The sequence below is a fragment of the Triticum aestivum genome, chromosome 7B (genome assembly GCF_018294505.1).
Source record: "Triticum aestivum cultivar Chinese Spring chromosome 7B, IWGSC CS RefSeq v2.1, whole genome shotgun sequence".
NCBI lineage: Eukaryota > Viridiplantae > Streptophyta > Magnoliopsida > Poales > Poaceae > Triticum > Triticum aestivum.
Window position 1 is genome coordinate 248,595,910 of NC_057813.1, and position 14,163 is coordinate 248,610,072.

The 14,163-nt window shown below is 46.2% G+C and overlaps 2 protein-coding genes across 2 annotated transcripts; one reads left to right on the top strand and one right to left on the bottom strand.

The window, feature by feature from the left end:
* The first annotated feature begins 755 nt into the window (after positions 1-755).
* Positions 756-1,437, top strand: LOC123156156 (non-specific lipid-transfer protein C4). The gene is made up of 2 exons (XM_044574327.1): positions 756-1,121; positions 1,255-1,437. Exons 1-2 carry the CDS (start codon positions 842-844, stop codon positions 1,260-1,262), a joined length of 288 nt encoding a protein of 95 aa, XP_044430262.1. The 5' UTR covers positions 756-841; the 3' UTR covers positions 1,263-1,437.
* Positions 1,438-1,807: 370 nt separating this feature from the next.
* LOC123156155 (plant UBX domain-containing protein 8) lies at positions 1,808-7,159 on the bottom strand. Its single transcript, XM_044574326.1, has 10 exons — positions 6,872-7,159; positions 5,735-5,796; positions 5,121-5,628; positions 4,786-4,895; positions 4,283-4,520; positions 4,007-4,195; positions 3,770-3,934; positions 2,982-3,125; positions 2,839-2,895; positions 1,808-2,193 (listed from the first exon to the last, which is right to left on the bottom strand). Exons 1-10 carry the CDS (start codon positions 7,145-7,147, stop codon positions 2,080-2,082), a joined length of 1,863 nt encoding a protein of 620 aa, XP_044430261.1. The 5' UTR covers positions 7,148-7,159; the 3' UTR covers positions 1,808-2,079.
* Between the last annotated feature and the right edge of the window lie 7,004 nt (positions 7,160-14,163).

Below are 14,163 nucleotides of genomic sequence, written 5' to 3' on the forward strand. Positions count from 1 at the left end.
GCCTCTACTTATCTACCAAGAAGTACAAATATACGAGAGAAGAGAGGAGGCGTGGCAGTACAAAATACACATACCCTAGTACTATACATGTGCACATATAACGTGTGTTCAACATATATTTCGCAAATAGCGAACTAACATGTGATTGGATGGTTAGAGGGACTGTGGTATCCCCAGCCCACCAGGTTTAAGTTCTGGTGCTCGCATTTATTTCAGAATTTTTGGTGATGCGCATTCAGTGGGAGGAGACGTTTTCATCGATAACGAGGTGCCTGCAGTGACTTCGTAAATTTTAACATGATATGTCGGCTCGGTCTTTTGAAGGTGCTCATAGGGGTAAATATGCGTTCATAGAGGTGAGTGTATGCACGTGTATATGAGTGCTTGCGTTCGTACTGTGTTAAAAAGATTGCAAATAAAAAAAACCTTCTTCTAGGTACTCTGCTACCGAGAGATGCCGGGACCGGCATTGCCTGGCAGCCGCGCACAGACACAGATCGAGCAGGCCATGCGTCGCAAGCTCCTCTCCTAGGACAAGCCCGCCGGAAAAGAAGTGAAGATCTCAAGAGCGTGATGCGCCCAGGCGCGTGACGTTCGTTCGGTAGCTCACACAAAACCTGCTCCGTGCACGAACGGCTGCTCCACCGCTCGCTCCGTGCACGGTGCATCATCGCCTTCCAAGTTCTGGCTCTAGGTGAGCCATGCAAAGCTCGCCGCGCCTCCTCCGAAAACTCCGTATAAATACCATAGCGCGTCGCCGTGCACTGCAACAGCCAGCCAGCACAAGCTCAAGGAGCCCACGCCAGCGTTTGAGAGGACAACGGTCGACCGACGACGTACGATGGCGCCGAGCACCGTCCCGCGCGCACTCCTGGCCGTGTCCCTCGTTCTCCTGGTGGTCGGCGGCCTCGGGCCGGCGGCGGAGGCGCAGCCGCCGGGGGGGTGCGTGCCGCAGCTGAACCGGCTGCTGGCGTGCCGCGCGTACCTGGTGCCCGGCGCCGCCGACCCCAGCGCCGACTGCTGCAGCGCGCTGAGCTCCATCTCGCGCGACTGCGCGTGCAGCACCATGGGCATCATCAACAGCATCCCCTCCCGCTGCAACATCGGACGAGTCAACTGCTGTAAGCCAACAACCCCCCATGGCCCCATGCATCATTCCTTCTTCAAAATAAAATTACTACCACTGCTTTGTTTATGCCTCCGAAGTTTTCTAAGCTTGATTCTGTCTCTTTTTTCCCTGTGCATGAACGGCAGCGGCTTGAGGCGGAACGAAGAAACGATGCAAGTCAGAGTGACTAATAATGAAGGTTGTCATTCTGCCGTTGTTGCGGCTGCCTCTTCATCGCCGTCGTAGTTTTCGTTTGTCCAGTCTGTCATGTCCTGCTGCTGCTGTCGATCTCGACGCGTTAATAAAATGGACGATTTGACGCACGGTCACTACCGATTTCCTTCCTTTTATGCACCTTCGAGCACTACGTACATGCGATTTCACTTTAAGCTCGGCACTTTTCTTCATTCAAACTCGATGGAAGTAAATCCACATAGCCACGTGGAAATATCAATACTCAAATTACTGATGCAGTAAATCCAGGTTGCCGTGTAGAAATATCAATCAATACTACTGAATTCAGTAAAAAAAAACTACAATCCATAATATGTTACTGATGACCATAAGTACTAAATTACTGATGCAAGCTGGCCACTACATCAGGTTGGGAGGGCCAGGTCACCGAGGTGACCATGAGTCCAATAATATGAAGGCCAATTGAGATATCTCACAAAGAACACTAACATGATGTCTGCGAACTCGAAAAACATACCATGCAATCCATTAGCTTAGATCACAAAAGAGCACTGTACTGTATATACATCCTGACTGCATGCCTAAAGTGGGATTTGCGACACCAAGTACATAACGGAACTTGCTATCACCGGATCATAAAAGAAAAGAGGATAATGAGACCTTTCTAGACGCGGAGGTTCACGAGAAACCTTGCTAACTTTTCATTAACATATGACAGATAGAAGTAAAAAGTATGAATCCCCAGTTGAATGTCATCCATTACTAAATCCTTCACACTATCCTGAAATTTGTTCCAGAAACAAGGCCTCCTGTTTGCTGCTGAGGCCCACATCACTCAACGACATCTGACACTCCTCGTCGGTGAATGCACGCCTGGGGTAAGACCTCACCTGCACATCATAGATTTGCATTAGTATTGAACATCTCATCGATATAATAACAAGAATACTATATCAGTAATCGCATAGAACATAAAACAAGAAGATATTCTGACGTGCTCGGTCTTCCATAGAATTTAGCTACGTCATCACAAATTCCACATACCAAACAACAGCAGTAAATGATTAGCTAAAATGTATTTCTGGTAATCACCATGTTAAAAGCATGCCAGAAAATGGTGATCTCAAAATGAAAATAAGCATGCCACATATAGCAGAAACGGTTGGGAGTCATGGATTCTATGCGATCAATCATCATACAGGTCACTGTACTGAATGGTGCCGTCAACTATCTGAACTTAACCACTTAAGCTACATAGTCCATTTGGAATGGATTAATATGGGAATTCAAGCTTTGTTTAGTAGCATATATTGATATAGCAGCACTAATACATAGATGTTGATGACGAAAAAACTGAACTGTGGAAACATGATATAGTTTCCCCTACAGCTAGTGTGCCGTGTGGATAACCAAGCACTGTCGCTATATGATCATGATCCACTATACCACGTTAGTGGAAGCTGAATTGATCTTTCTCAATAGAACTTCTCTTGTGAACATAACTTCTTCAAATAGAAGAAAAATAGTATAATTACCAGTCTATAGGTTCCTGGCTTGAATGACTTGCTGATGTCAATGAAATCAAAAAGAACCTGCAGTAAAATCCCAGAAAGTTGGAAGCAGGTATAAATTTATAATGAATAATTCCATATGGAACTGGCAACTGAAAGCAGCCTACCTGGAGCTGATCAGATTTCAAAAAGCGCCTTCCCTGGCGACTGCCATCAGGCATGCGAACTACAACTGTGACGGCTCCTTCAGAATTTGGCAGTGGCTCCTTTGGTAATGATGCTCGCTTCGCTGCAAGCATGGACTCCAACTCCTATTTTCATAATGTGAAACAAATGCATAATAAATGTGTCGCCGTGCCAAATATAACATGTTCATCGAGAATAATAGACTAATCAAAGCTTTAACAGAGTATGGAGAAGAAATATTACATGCTTCTTATCACTTATTTGACAGATAGTCACAGCAAGAAATAGCAATGACCCTACACAACTTTGATGCTAAAGCTTCCAAGAGACATCTCTCTTGTATTAGGCTGCTTCTAGTTAAGCATAACTAAGTTCAAAAGTATGCCCTGATAAGAATTAAGTAAAGGAACATACTATGAAGTTCGACAATCTCAGGCATATCTTACAGACTGGCATTCATTCCACTCTTGTTCAAAATTAAGACTCATATTAATTAACAGTTTGCCACATCCGCGGTGATTTAATAAATCATCCTGATGAGCAACCCCTAAACAGCACAGCATCCAAGCGTAATCCATGCATGAAGACATCCCAGCATATTATGTGGCCTCTTATACTGTTAGTATCGGGATGTGTGTTAAGCTAGGCCCATGACACTCTTGTATAGTGTATATAGAGGTATATATGTAGCAAACATGAGAATACTAATAGAGGAGTGAATTCCGGAACTTTTCCCAAAGAACTTCATAGATAATACCAACTGAAGTACCTCTTCCTCAAGTTGTTTTCTCAGCTTTTCCTCGTTCTTTTGCTTTTCCATTTCAATAGCAGCTTCCCTTGCAGCAGCTTCTTCTAATCTACGGAGCTCAGCATCCTCCACAGCCTTCAACTCTTTTTCTCTATCAGCTTGGAGGGCTGCAAGATACTCATCATCCTGTAATTTAAAATATCATTTGTTAGGTGCAATAGTCAATCCATTCCCTAGCAGATAAATACAGCTCCATACCTGCTGCTCCCTTAACAACCTCTGTGCAGTTAATGTTGGTGATGGAGGATGTGCTATACGGGGATAGCCAGTTGAGATCCCATGAGATGGGAGGGGAAATGGATATTCTGTGTGTTCAGGAATCCCACCAAACATAGCAGCCTCAAGCATAACAGCTTCGTCGTGCTCTTCAGAAGAAATGCCTCCCCACTTGACAGAAAAAAAACAGAACTGTGATGGAGAAACTATAGTGCAACAAAACAGAAGCCTCCTAGAGGCATGAGGTGATTAGAATACCTCTGAGGGGAAAGCTCCATTCTGCTGGTGAGCATTTTGAGTAGCATGAGGCTGAGGGCCTGAGGGAGGGCTATCAGCCATCTGCACTGCTTCTGTTGGCCCAGCAGTTCCAGATAGAACACGCCTAGAACGTTGTCTAACTAAAGGTTCTTCGTCAACATCTTCAATATCGTCTTGGAAGTTTTCTTCATCTACCAATTGCCTAGAAGTTCCAGCTTGCCCTGTGGTTAGTACTTGCCTACAACAAGAAAGGACAATACAAGGAATCAGTTATCACTAGATAGAGAAAGGCTAGTTCAAGGCTATTACGCTAGGACACACAATGTGCATGTTCAGCTGGTCAAACTTGTGTCAAAATAGCACAAATACAATGCTTTTGAAACTGGAGAGTGATGGAACAATGGAAACTGAGCAAGTGAAGAAACATTCCTGAGAAACCGAGCAATTTGTTGATCTACAATTAACTGAATAAAGTTAGACAATGGACAATATTTGATGGTCACCTTTCAACTGCCTCACTTGCTCCTTCAATGTCCTCCTTATCAGATAAATCAGAAGAATTATCGACCGCATGCATTCCCTCTTGAAGTAGAACTCTCTCTCGCTCTTCTACCTGATTGATAAAAAAATAGTAAATATACATGCACAAAACAAGAGCCCAAATCTGAGAACCGCCTCCAAGGAAAGAGAAACTGTTTGTGCAAGATCATTATCTCTGACAGGTGATACATTCTCACATGCACCACTATTTAAAGCCTAAACACAGCAGACTTATTCAAACTAAAGTGTAAAACCTACATTACTAAAAAAGCAAGATATCCAATAAGTCGAAGCTTACATTTGTAAGTCCTTCCGCATCCCTTTTTGATGCTTCAATTGCTGCACGGATCATCTCCTCTTCTATGTCATTGTTATAGTCAATAACATCCACCAATGGAGGAGCACTTGGTGCAGAACTGTATGTGCTTGGAGTATTTCTTGGGATAACAGGAGCATGGGTAGATGGCAAGTCATCATCATCCTCATCAACAACAACAGTCCCATGAACCTCCGGACCATATAAAGACTCGCGTCCAGTAACATCTTCAATAACAGGACCCTGACCAGAACTTCCAATTTGAGGATTATCAGTGTCTTTAACTTCAATAGGTATCTGCCGCACATCCCTGGGATGTGTAACCTGAGGTCCCTGACCAAAGAAACCAGCAGCAGCTCTCTCAACAAAACTTGGGTCCAAAATACCAAAAGGGTTGCCCATAGATCGGCTAAACATGGGATCAAATGGTTCGTCCAGATCCATAATATCATCATGACTGTCAGGTAAAGGATTCTGATTGATTCTGGTGCTGAAAATCATACAGGTTGGTTACATTTTGTGGAGGGAATTCCTTGGGTTTTAGGACACTAAAACGCATACCAGAAAGAGAACAGATAAGAGAGAAAAATACTTACGTGGATCTATCTCCTTCATTGAAGTATGCATTCACCGCTTCATTTAGGTCCCCGCTATGCTCCTATGTACATTTCATTGGCCAGCCATTATCATATACATAAGCCCAGAAAGCTAGTAATACACATATTGCAAGAATCACTATGTCTAAATCTAATAGATAAAGGTGTGAAACATGACGAAAACAATAGCTGTAGTCCAGATTGATCAAGGATAATAAAGCCAAAATAACATGAATACATTATCACCTCAACCCTACTGTTTATCAAGTTAAAATTTGTAGGAGTATCCCAGCCTATAAGGTGCAGCACAGCACATCGAGTGATACTGAGTAAGGTTTAAACTGAAATTCAATGTGATATTTTACTTGTTTAAATTCCAAATTGCTTTGTTTTTACAGCATTATTAGATGAACAAATATAAGAAAGTGAAATGCACAACAATTCAAACACTAATAGTGTATCTGTTCATCAAATACTCAGTCGACATAAATCTCCTGAAAAAGCAGATCTGCAAAACTTCAGCCGTTCAGTTAACATAGTCTCTCGGCACATCCAGAGACGCCATACATGTTTAAAAAAAAAGATGTTTTCCCTCTTGCCCCTACTCCAAAAGTCCAAATACAACTAACCACTACCGTGCTCCTCCCTACAGTCCATGACGCAAACATCTGGACAGATTCCACAAAATTCAGTCCTCCCACTGCACAAATCAACTCAATTTCCAGCCATATCATTTATGAGATCGAATACACCCCCAAACTCTAATCCATTGACGATTCAGTGTTAATCAAAGCACAAACATAAAGCAGAAGCTAAGAGTATGCAGCAATCAGAGATCGCGGGCATTACACTCCAGAAACCCCAATTGGAGAATTATCATCAACCCTAAGCACCCTACAGCACGACTCTGCATACTGATCATACGGTGATGCTGAGTCACACATATACAAACCACCCAGCCTCCATCCCACCGCATCGCCATCTCACCCACCCGAGCAGGGAGAGAGCGAACCCTAACTCAACCCGAAAGCCATCAAATCTACATGAACGTAGCCCCTGGCGCAGATTTTTCAGGGGGAAAGGTAAGGGACAAGAGACAGTACAGACGAAGTTGTGAGGGGGAGCAGGTCGGTTCACCTCGAGCTTGCGGGCAGCGACAGCCTCGTCGGCGCCGGTGATGCTGATGAAAGTTTCGATCGCCTCCTGCGACGGCTGCGCCATGGCGGTAGCGCGGCAGCGCCGTCCTAGGGCTCCGCGGCGACGCGACGGAGAGGGGGTTGAGGTGGAGTCCGGGGGAAGGAGGAGCGATAGAGGTGGAGGAAAAAGAAAGAGGAGAGTTCGTGAAGCAACGGAGCCGTGCTTATTAATTCGCCGATGCGGGTTCCTTTTCTTTGGGGGATTTGCCATTCGCATTCTCGGTAGTTGTTGAGATCAAGTGGGCCGGTGGGCCGTAGTTATGCTGAGCCCATTAGGGCTGACAGACATTTACATTCTTGTTGCCCCTCAAAATAAAAGAAGACATTTAGATTTTTGCCCTCTATGGATACTCCCTTCATCTAGGGGTATATTATAAGGGCGACGCTAGGCGCCGGTGCGCCGGTGCGCCGGCCCAAACGGTTCGGCCGGTCGAGCCCCAACACGATCCAGCGAGCAGCCGTTCCGATCTGTGCGTTGACTTCCCCTGCTCTTCTTCCCCTCCGCACGAAGCGCGGGCGCTGCTCACCTGCACGTCCTCCTGGCCCGCCAGCAACCACCTCACCTGCGCCCCCTTTCTCCGCCGCTCCCACGCTACTGGATGCTGCACTCGCCGCCGGTCGCCGCCTTCTCTCATATATCTCGCCGGATCCACGCATGTAACAAAAAGTTCGCCGGTGGGTTGCAGCTCCCCTCGCTGGTGATGGTCACGACTTCGGCAACACCAGTCGCCGGTTGCAGCTCCGCTAGATGTAGCTCTTGTTACCGTCGGTTGCAGCCGGACGTCAGCCGTCATCGCTGGCATGCAGCTCCCATGGCCAGCTGTTGCCGCTTTCTATTGCACGGTCGTAGCAAAACGGAGACAACGGTTGCAGCAAAAAAAGGTCAGTCACTGTCGTCGCCCGGTGTAGCTCATCATTGCAGGTAGCAGGCGCTGCACCTTGAAAAAGAATGGATGTAGCAAAAGTCGTTGTCGGATGTAGCAAAAACCTACCACACTTGCAGCAAAAAGTCGTCGTTCACCGTCGCGGGTTGCAGCTCGGTCGTGATGGATGTAGCAAAACGTGATGCCGGTTGTAGCAAAAAGCGACGCTAGTTGTAGCAAAACTGCGACGCTGGCTGTGTGTTGTAGCAAAATGTGATGTAGTTGTAGCAAAACGTTAGATTTGCTAGGACCAGCGCCGCCGTCCTCGCCGTTCAGCGTGTGCCCGTGGTTGCAGGCTTGCAGCTCTGGTTGCTACGCCCTGACAGTTCCCATAGCTTCGCCGGCGATGACTCGGAGCCGTAGTTGGGCGGAGGCCATGGCTGAGATCCGAAAGTTGCAGAAGGCCATGGCCATGGGGAGCTAGCGGGGATACGAATTGGGGAGAAGGAAGGGAGAGGGTCTCGCCGGCCATGAAGGAGAGGTGGTGTTGGGCGCCGTCGCAGGTGAGCACTCGCCGCCGGTGAGAGAGTTTCTGGAGGATGCGACCAGCGTGGGGCGTGTGTGGAGGAGCAGAGTCGTGATGGGCTGGAGGTAGAAGAAAAGGAAGAAAAGTCGTGCGGGGCCCACCATATACATGTGTCTCATGCGGGGTGGTTGTTTCCGTATCGCGTGAGCCAGCATGGCGTACGAGACCGGCGGAAAGTTTGACCGGTGCGCCGGCTCGAAACGTTTCCCATATTATAAACGCTTGGGATCACCCAACGGATCCCACGTTTTGCGTCGACCTCCTCCTCTGCCTGCCACATATCCTCTCTTTTATCCCCTCCTTCTTGCACCATACACACTATCTCTCTCTTTTTTCCTTTTTCCTTCATCCATCCAGACTCACACGAGGAGCAGGCAGCAGCAGCACACCGGAGATGCATTGAGGAGGTTGGGGCCTCGGTATTCCGGTCATGGAGTCATCACCTCTCAAACGCCTTTGACCTGACCGAGGCAGCCTTCACGTGGTGGCAACACCTCCCAATCCCCGATCTTCTTTCTCATATCCTTCTCCATCTCTCTTCCTTGTCAACAACAAGCAGCCAGCAACGAGCAGCGAGTAGCGACAGTGCAAGCAACACTCTACTCTGCATGAAGTTGTCTGGGTTGCAACCTTGCGGCCACGACACATGGTCACTTGTGTGGCGACTGCAACTCTGGCGATGTTGCAATGGCGACAAACACGGGTGGAGGTTTTTTTTTGCAACAAGGGTCATGTTGTAATTACAACGAGAGTCTTGTTGCAATGACGATGGACATAGCTGAACAAGGGTCATGTGCATTTGCAACACGGGTCTTGTTGCGATGGCTACATTGATGGTCGCGAGTCGGAGATGCTTTGTGCATCGAGGCCTCTGTTGCATTTGAACAAGGGTCTTGTTGCGATGAGGGAAACAAGAGGAACACACATGTACGATCGTACAATGAGCATATCCCGATCAAACAGCTCGTGACCCGAGTAATCTTTGAAAAATATCAGTCGGCCAACACGGAGCACGCCTCATATATTATGTCTTATAAGGAGAAGTATCCGGTGAAAGCCATATTTTAGTGGAAGTTTGGAAACTCACCTCGTTGGGCATCAAATTGACAAGGAACATACAGATTTGAGGTGGGATCACCAGTAGACACTTAAGCATGATTTTGTGATAATCATGTGATAAGTTACTCAAATTATTTGGGGATTGCCTTCTCGGCTCATCAACCCTAGGTTGCTCCCGTTTCTATCGTGTAGGACCCCTCGTGATGTAGGGTGGAAACCCTAAGGCCGATCTTTCACGAAATGGAGGGGATCCCGCGAAGAACACGAAGAACACGAGGGGAAACGAGAGGAATCACTCAAATAAACGGGAAACGGTCACACATGTGCTAGATCCATGAACACAAAGAGAGATACACAATCCAAAGTCAACAAAGGACGATATGGATGGTAACTAGTTCATCTTCGTGAGGAGGCCTTGAATCCGCGAGGGATCTTCCCATTAGGGGTCTTGAATCCAAGCGTGGATCTTCTCCATAGAGATCGCAGTCTCTCGATTGAGAAGAACCACAAGGATGAGCAAAGCTCTGTCTCTAAATGAGTTATCACAATGCTGGCCCTAACTAGGAGGAGGAGGAGGGGGTCTATATATAGTCTAGATTTTTTTTTATCCGAGGTGGTACTAAACTTTCGAAATTTGTCTGTTAGCAAAGGAAAAACGATTTGTGGAGAATTTCATACGTGGGCCGCGCACCCTATGGCCCAGTAAAGTCTCCATCCCACGCAGTAATAAAAGAATCCTATTTTTCGATCAATGCGGCATATAGTTTCAGCTACGCAAGGACGACCAAGACACGGTGGCCCATTTTTGTTTGTGTTCTGTTTCAAATTTCCTTTTTCTGTTTCTTTCTCTTTTTATTTCATGTTTCTTTTTATTTTGACCATTGCAAATATATTTTAAATTTTTTTTTGAAATTCCACAATTTTAAAAAAATGTTTGCAGTTTCAATTTTTATTCACAATTTCGTAAAAAGTTACGAATTACAAAAATGGGTTCCTATTTTAAAAATGTTTCGATTTTTCCGTTGTGCCAAAATATGTTCAAATTTTAAAAATATTCCCATTTTTAACAAAATGTTCGTATCTTTCACAAAAAATCAAGATTTAAGCAAATGCATTTAAAAAATGTTCCAAATTCAAAAAAATATTCTTGTTTTAGATATAGGTTTAAAAATTGAAAAGAATGTTTGCATTAAAGAAACACATTTTCTAAAATTCTTCTGCATGTTTAACACATGTTCCCATTTAAAAAAATTGTTCACAACATAAAAATATTCATATTTTTATAAGAATGTTCAGGTATTTAAGAAATGTATGTGAATTTCAGGAAATTATCTGTTCAAACTTTTTGTTCTTGCTTTGTCCAAAAATGTATGTAATTTTCAAAAAACTGTTCAAAATTTAGAAAATTGTTCACGTTGCCAAGTATATTTGGTAGTTCATGTTATGAAATCCAAAATTCCGTTCCTATTTAAAAAAATTCTGTAATTTTAAATTTTTATCATTCTGATTTTTTTCAGAATTTTAAAAAATTCCCATTTTTTGAAAAATGTTTGCGTTTTTCGAAATTTGTGCAAGATTTAAAAATGTTACAAATTTCAAACATATTCTTGTTTTAGTGATATGTTCAAAAATTGAAAATATCTTTTGCACTAAAAGACACATTTTCTAAATGTCTTCCATATGTTCAAAACATGTTCCCGTCTCCAAAAATTGTTCGCAAAAAATCGTATTTTTATGAACGTTCATGCTTTTAAGAAATGTTTGTGAATTTCAACAAATGTTTCGTTCAAATTTTTTGTTTGTCTTTTTTAAAAATGTATAGAATTTTTAAAAATGTAATTTGGAAAATTGTTCACGTTGCCAAGTATGTTTGGCATTTTATAGTTATTAGTTTTTGAAAAGTGCAAAAAAAAGTTTCGAATCTGACGTTGCACTAGATTCTTTAATATTAACGCTAACCATTGGATAGCAAAACACATCTGTTTCAGTGGCTAGCAACATGTGGTCGGGTCTTTGTGGTCGTGAGTTCGATCACTCCCGTACTGGGCCTCCTTCGCATCCGACACATCAAGCTAAGTCGGCTTGTTTAGAATAAGGGACACCATAAATTATTGACAGTGGTAGCTTCCAGTCGTCAATAAAAGAGAATATGCCGGTTACTTATAATTGAAACAAATTATGGGCACGTGCCAATAAAAAAAGAATATATTGGTTTGGCTCTAATTAAATGGTGCCATGTTGAACTAGAGAACAAGGACATGTGGGGGTCTTGATCCATTCTTATATTAAGCTAGAGGCATGTAATGTTATCCTCCCGTTGCAACGCACGGGCATGTGTGCTAGTATAGTCTAAGCCACGAAGGAGTAAGTGGGGAAGGGAGATACATGGGCCTCTGGCCCGTGGTTGCGGGAAGGCAGGCGCTGGATGCCCGGGCTAGGGGCCGGATGTCCGGGGCTTCGCAAGACGCCGAATGTTCGGGCGGTCGGCCGGATGTGCGGCCCGAGCGGGGTGGCCTTAGGTTGGCTTCTGTTGTCGATGCCGGATTTCCGGGGAAAGGCCGGATGTCTGGGCTATGGGGAGGCGCCGGATGTCCGGGGCTGGCACCGGATGTCCGGCCGCTGATGTTGTTGGACGGCTATTGGTGCAGCTCCTTGGCGGCTACACAGGCGTCGGATGTCCGGACCCTGGCCCAGATGTCCGGCCGTTGTAGCTTCAGCAGCTCCGTTGTGACGCCCCCGATTCAATCGTACACTAATCATACACGCAAATGTATACGATCAAGATCAGGGACTCACGGGAAGATATCACAACACAACTCTAGACACAAATCAAAATAATACAAGCTTTATATTACAAGCCAGGGGCCTCGAGGGCTCGAATACATAGCTCGATACACAAGAGTCAGCGGAAGCAACAATATGTGGGTACAGACATAAGTTAAACAAAGATACCTTAAGAAGGCTATCACAAAAACAACAACGATCGAAGAGGCAAGGTCTCCTGCATGGGACCTCCTAACTACCCCTGGTCGTCAGCGGTCTCCACGTAGTAGCATCCATCGGCGGTGGCATCTGGCTCCAAGGATCCACCATCTGGTTGCATCAACCGGAAAGAAGAAGGAAGGGGGGAAAGGGGTAACAAAGCAACCGTGAGTACTCATCCAAAGTACTCGCAAGCATCAGATCTATACTATGTATGCATTGGTATCAAATGGAAGGGTTGTATCTGTGGACTGAAGTGCAGAATGCCAGAATAGAGGGGAAGGCCTAGCCTAACAAAGACTAGCATCTTCAAGCAGCTCCAAGCATCTTGCAGCATGTAGAAGAGTAAAGAATAGCAGTTTATATTTATCAAACATGTTGTAACATTAATTGTAACACCCCCAGTATCATGCTACAGTAACCCTCTGTGATTAAGCTAATTATTTACCCAAACAGTGCTTAATCACCTTTGTCCAATATCCCATTTGAAATTCCAGTCAATTCAAATTCAAGTGAAGTCTGAAGTTGATCAAAAGTTGCCGGAAAAATGTTCATCATCTGTCAAAAATTCCATAACAAATATTTGTTAAGGAACACAACATCACTTTGGTGCAAAGATGAACATTAGCAATTATAACAGCACCAATTCAGCATTTTTAAATGCTATCCTATTTTTGAAAAATTCCAAATGAATTCTTCTGGTCTCCAAAATAATTGTGGCACTGTCTATGATCACCAGGGATTTAATGGGACACCTCCCAAATTTTTGCTAAGTGAAATAGTTGGCCAAATAATTCCCTTTCTCTCTCTGTAAATTAAAAAAAGGAAATAGAAAAGGGCCTAGCTACTACTGTGCACTTGTAGCCCATTGCTATAGTGCACAGCCCAGCCCACTCCTCCCCGCGGTCGTCCCCTTCCCCTGTTCACCCGACCGAGGCGCGCGCCCGCGCGGTCGCCGCCCGACCGCCTCGCCACCCCGCTGCTCGCGCCGAGGGGATAAGGCCGAGGCTCCTGGCCTCGTCAGCTTCCCACTCCCACTTGCGCCTCTCCTCCCCCAGATCCACCTTTCCCCTCTCCCTCACACGCTCACTCCTCCCAAGCGCCACCGTGGCCGTGCGTCGGTTGATCCCGCGGCCACTGCTGTCCCCGGCCCTCTCCGACGTGCCCCCAGGCGCTACCTCGACCTCCACATCCGCCCCGCCGAGCCGCACGGACCGGGACGGCCCCGCCGCACCGCCACGACCTCGCCTTCGCCCTCGGCTCCGACGAACGCCGCCGCCCCAAATCCACACCACTGCTGCTCCTAGTCACCCAACGGGCCACCGTGTGCCCCCAAGGTGAGCTCCGGCCCCCTTTTCCCTCTCCTCGCGCGTCTCCGCCTCCACCGTAGCTAGCTCGCCTGCAAGCCGAGCTCCGCCGTCCGCCATGGGCTCGCCACCGAGCTCCTCCGCTCGAGCTAGTAGCTCCGACGAGCTCCTGGAGCGTCGTAGACCTCGCCCAGCTCCTTCGTTCGCCAAAACACGCACTGCAACGCCGATCCCGACGAGGTCCCGAACCCCACCGCCGCCTCCACTCGTCGCCGACGTAGTTCCGGTCACCCCCGCGTCCAACCGACCACACCATGCAGCGCGGCTTCGTCTCCTCGTTCGAACGCGCCAAGTCCCAGGCCAAATGACCCCCTGTGCGCGATTCCCAGCGAAGTCCGGCGAGCCCCGCCACTGTTTTGGTCGCCGGCGGCGAAAC

What these genes read in the sequence shown, in the direction of transcription:
- LOC123156155 (XM_044574326.1), bottom strand. Translation starts at nt 7,147, where the DNA reads ATGCGAATGGCAAATCCCCCAAAGAAAAGGAACCCGCATCGGCGAATT. An exon ending in GCAAGTGAGGCAGTTGAAAG is followed by an intron (nt 4,521 to 4,785) that starts GTGACCATCAAA and finishes TTCTTGTTGTAG; the next exon opens with GCAAGTACTAACCACAGGGC. An exon ending in ATGGAGCTTTCCCCTCAGAG is followed by an intron (nt 4,196 to 4,282) that starts GTATTCTAATCA and finishes TTTTCTGTCAAG; the next exon opens with TGGGGAGGCATTTCTTCTGA.
- LOC123156156 (XM_044574327.1), top strand. Translation starts at nt 842, where the DNA reads ATGGCGCCGAGCACCGTCCCGCGCGCACTCCTGGCCGTGTCCCTCGTT.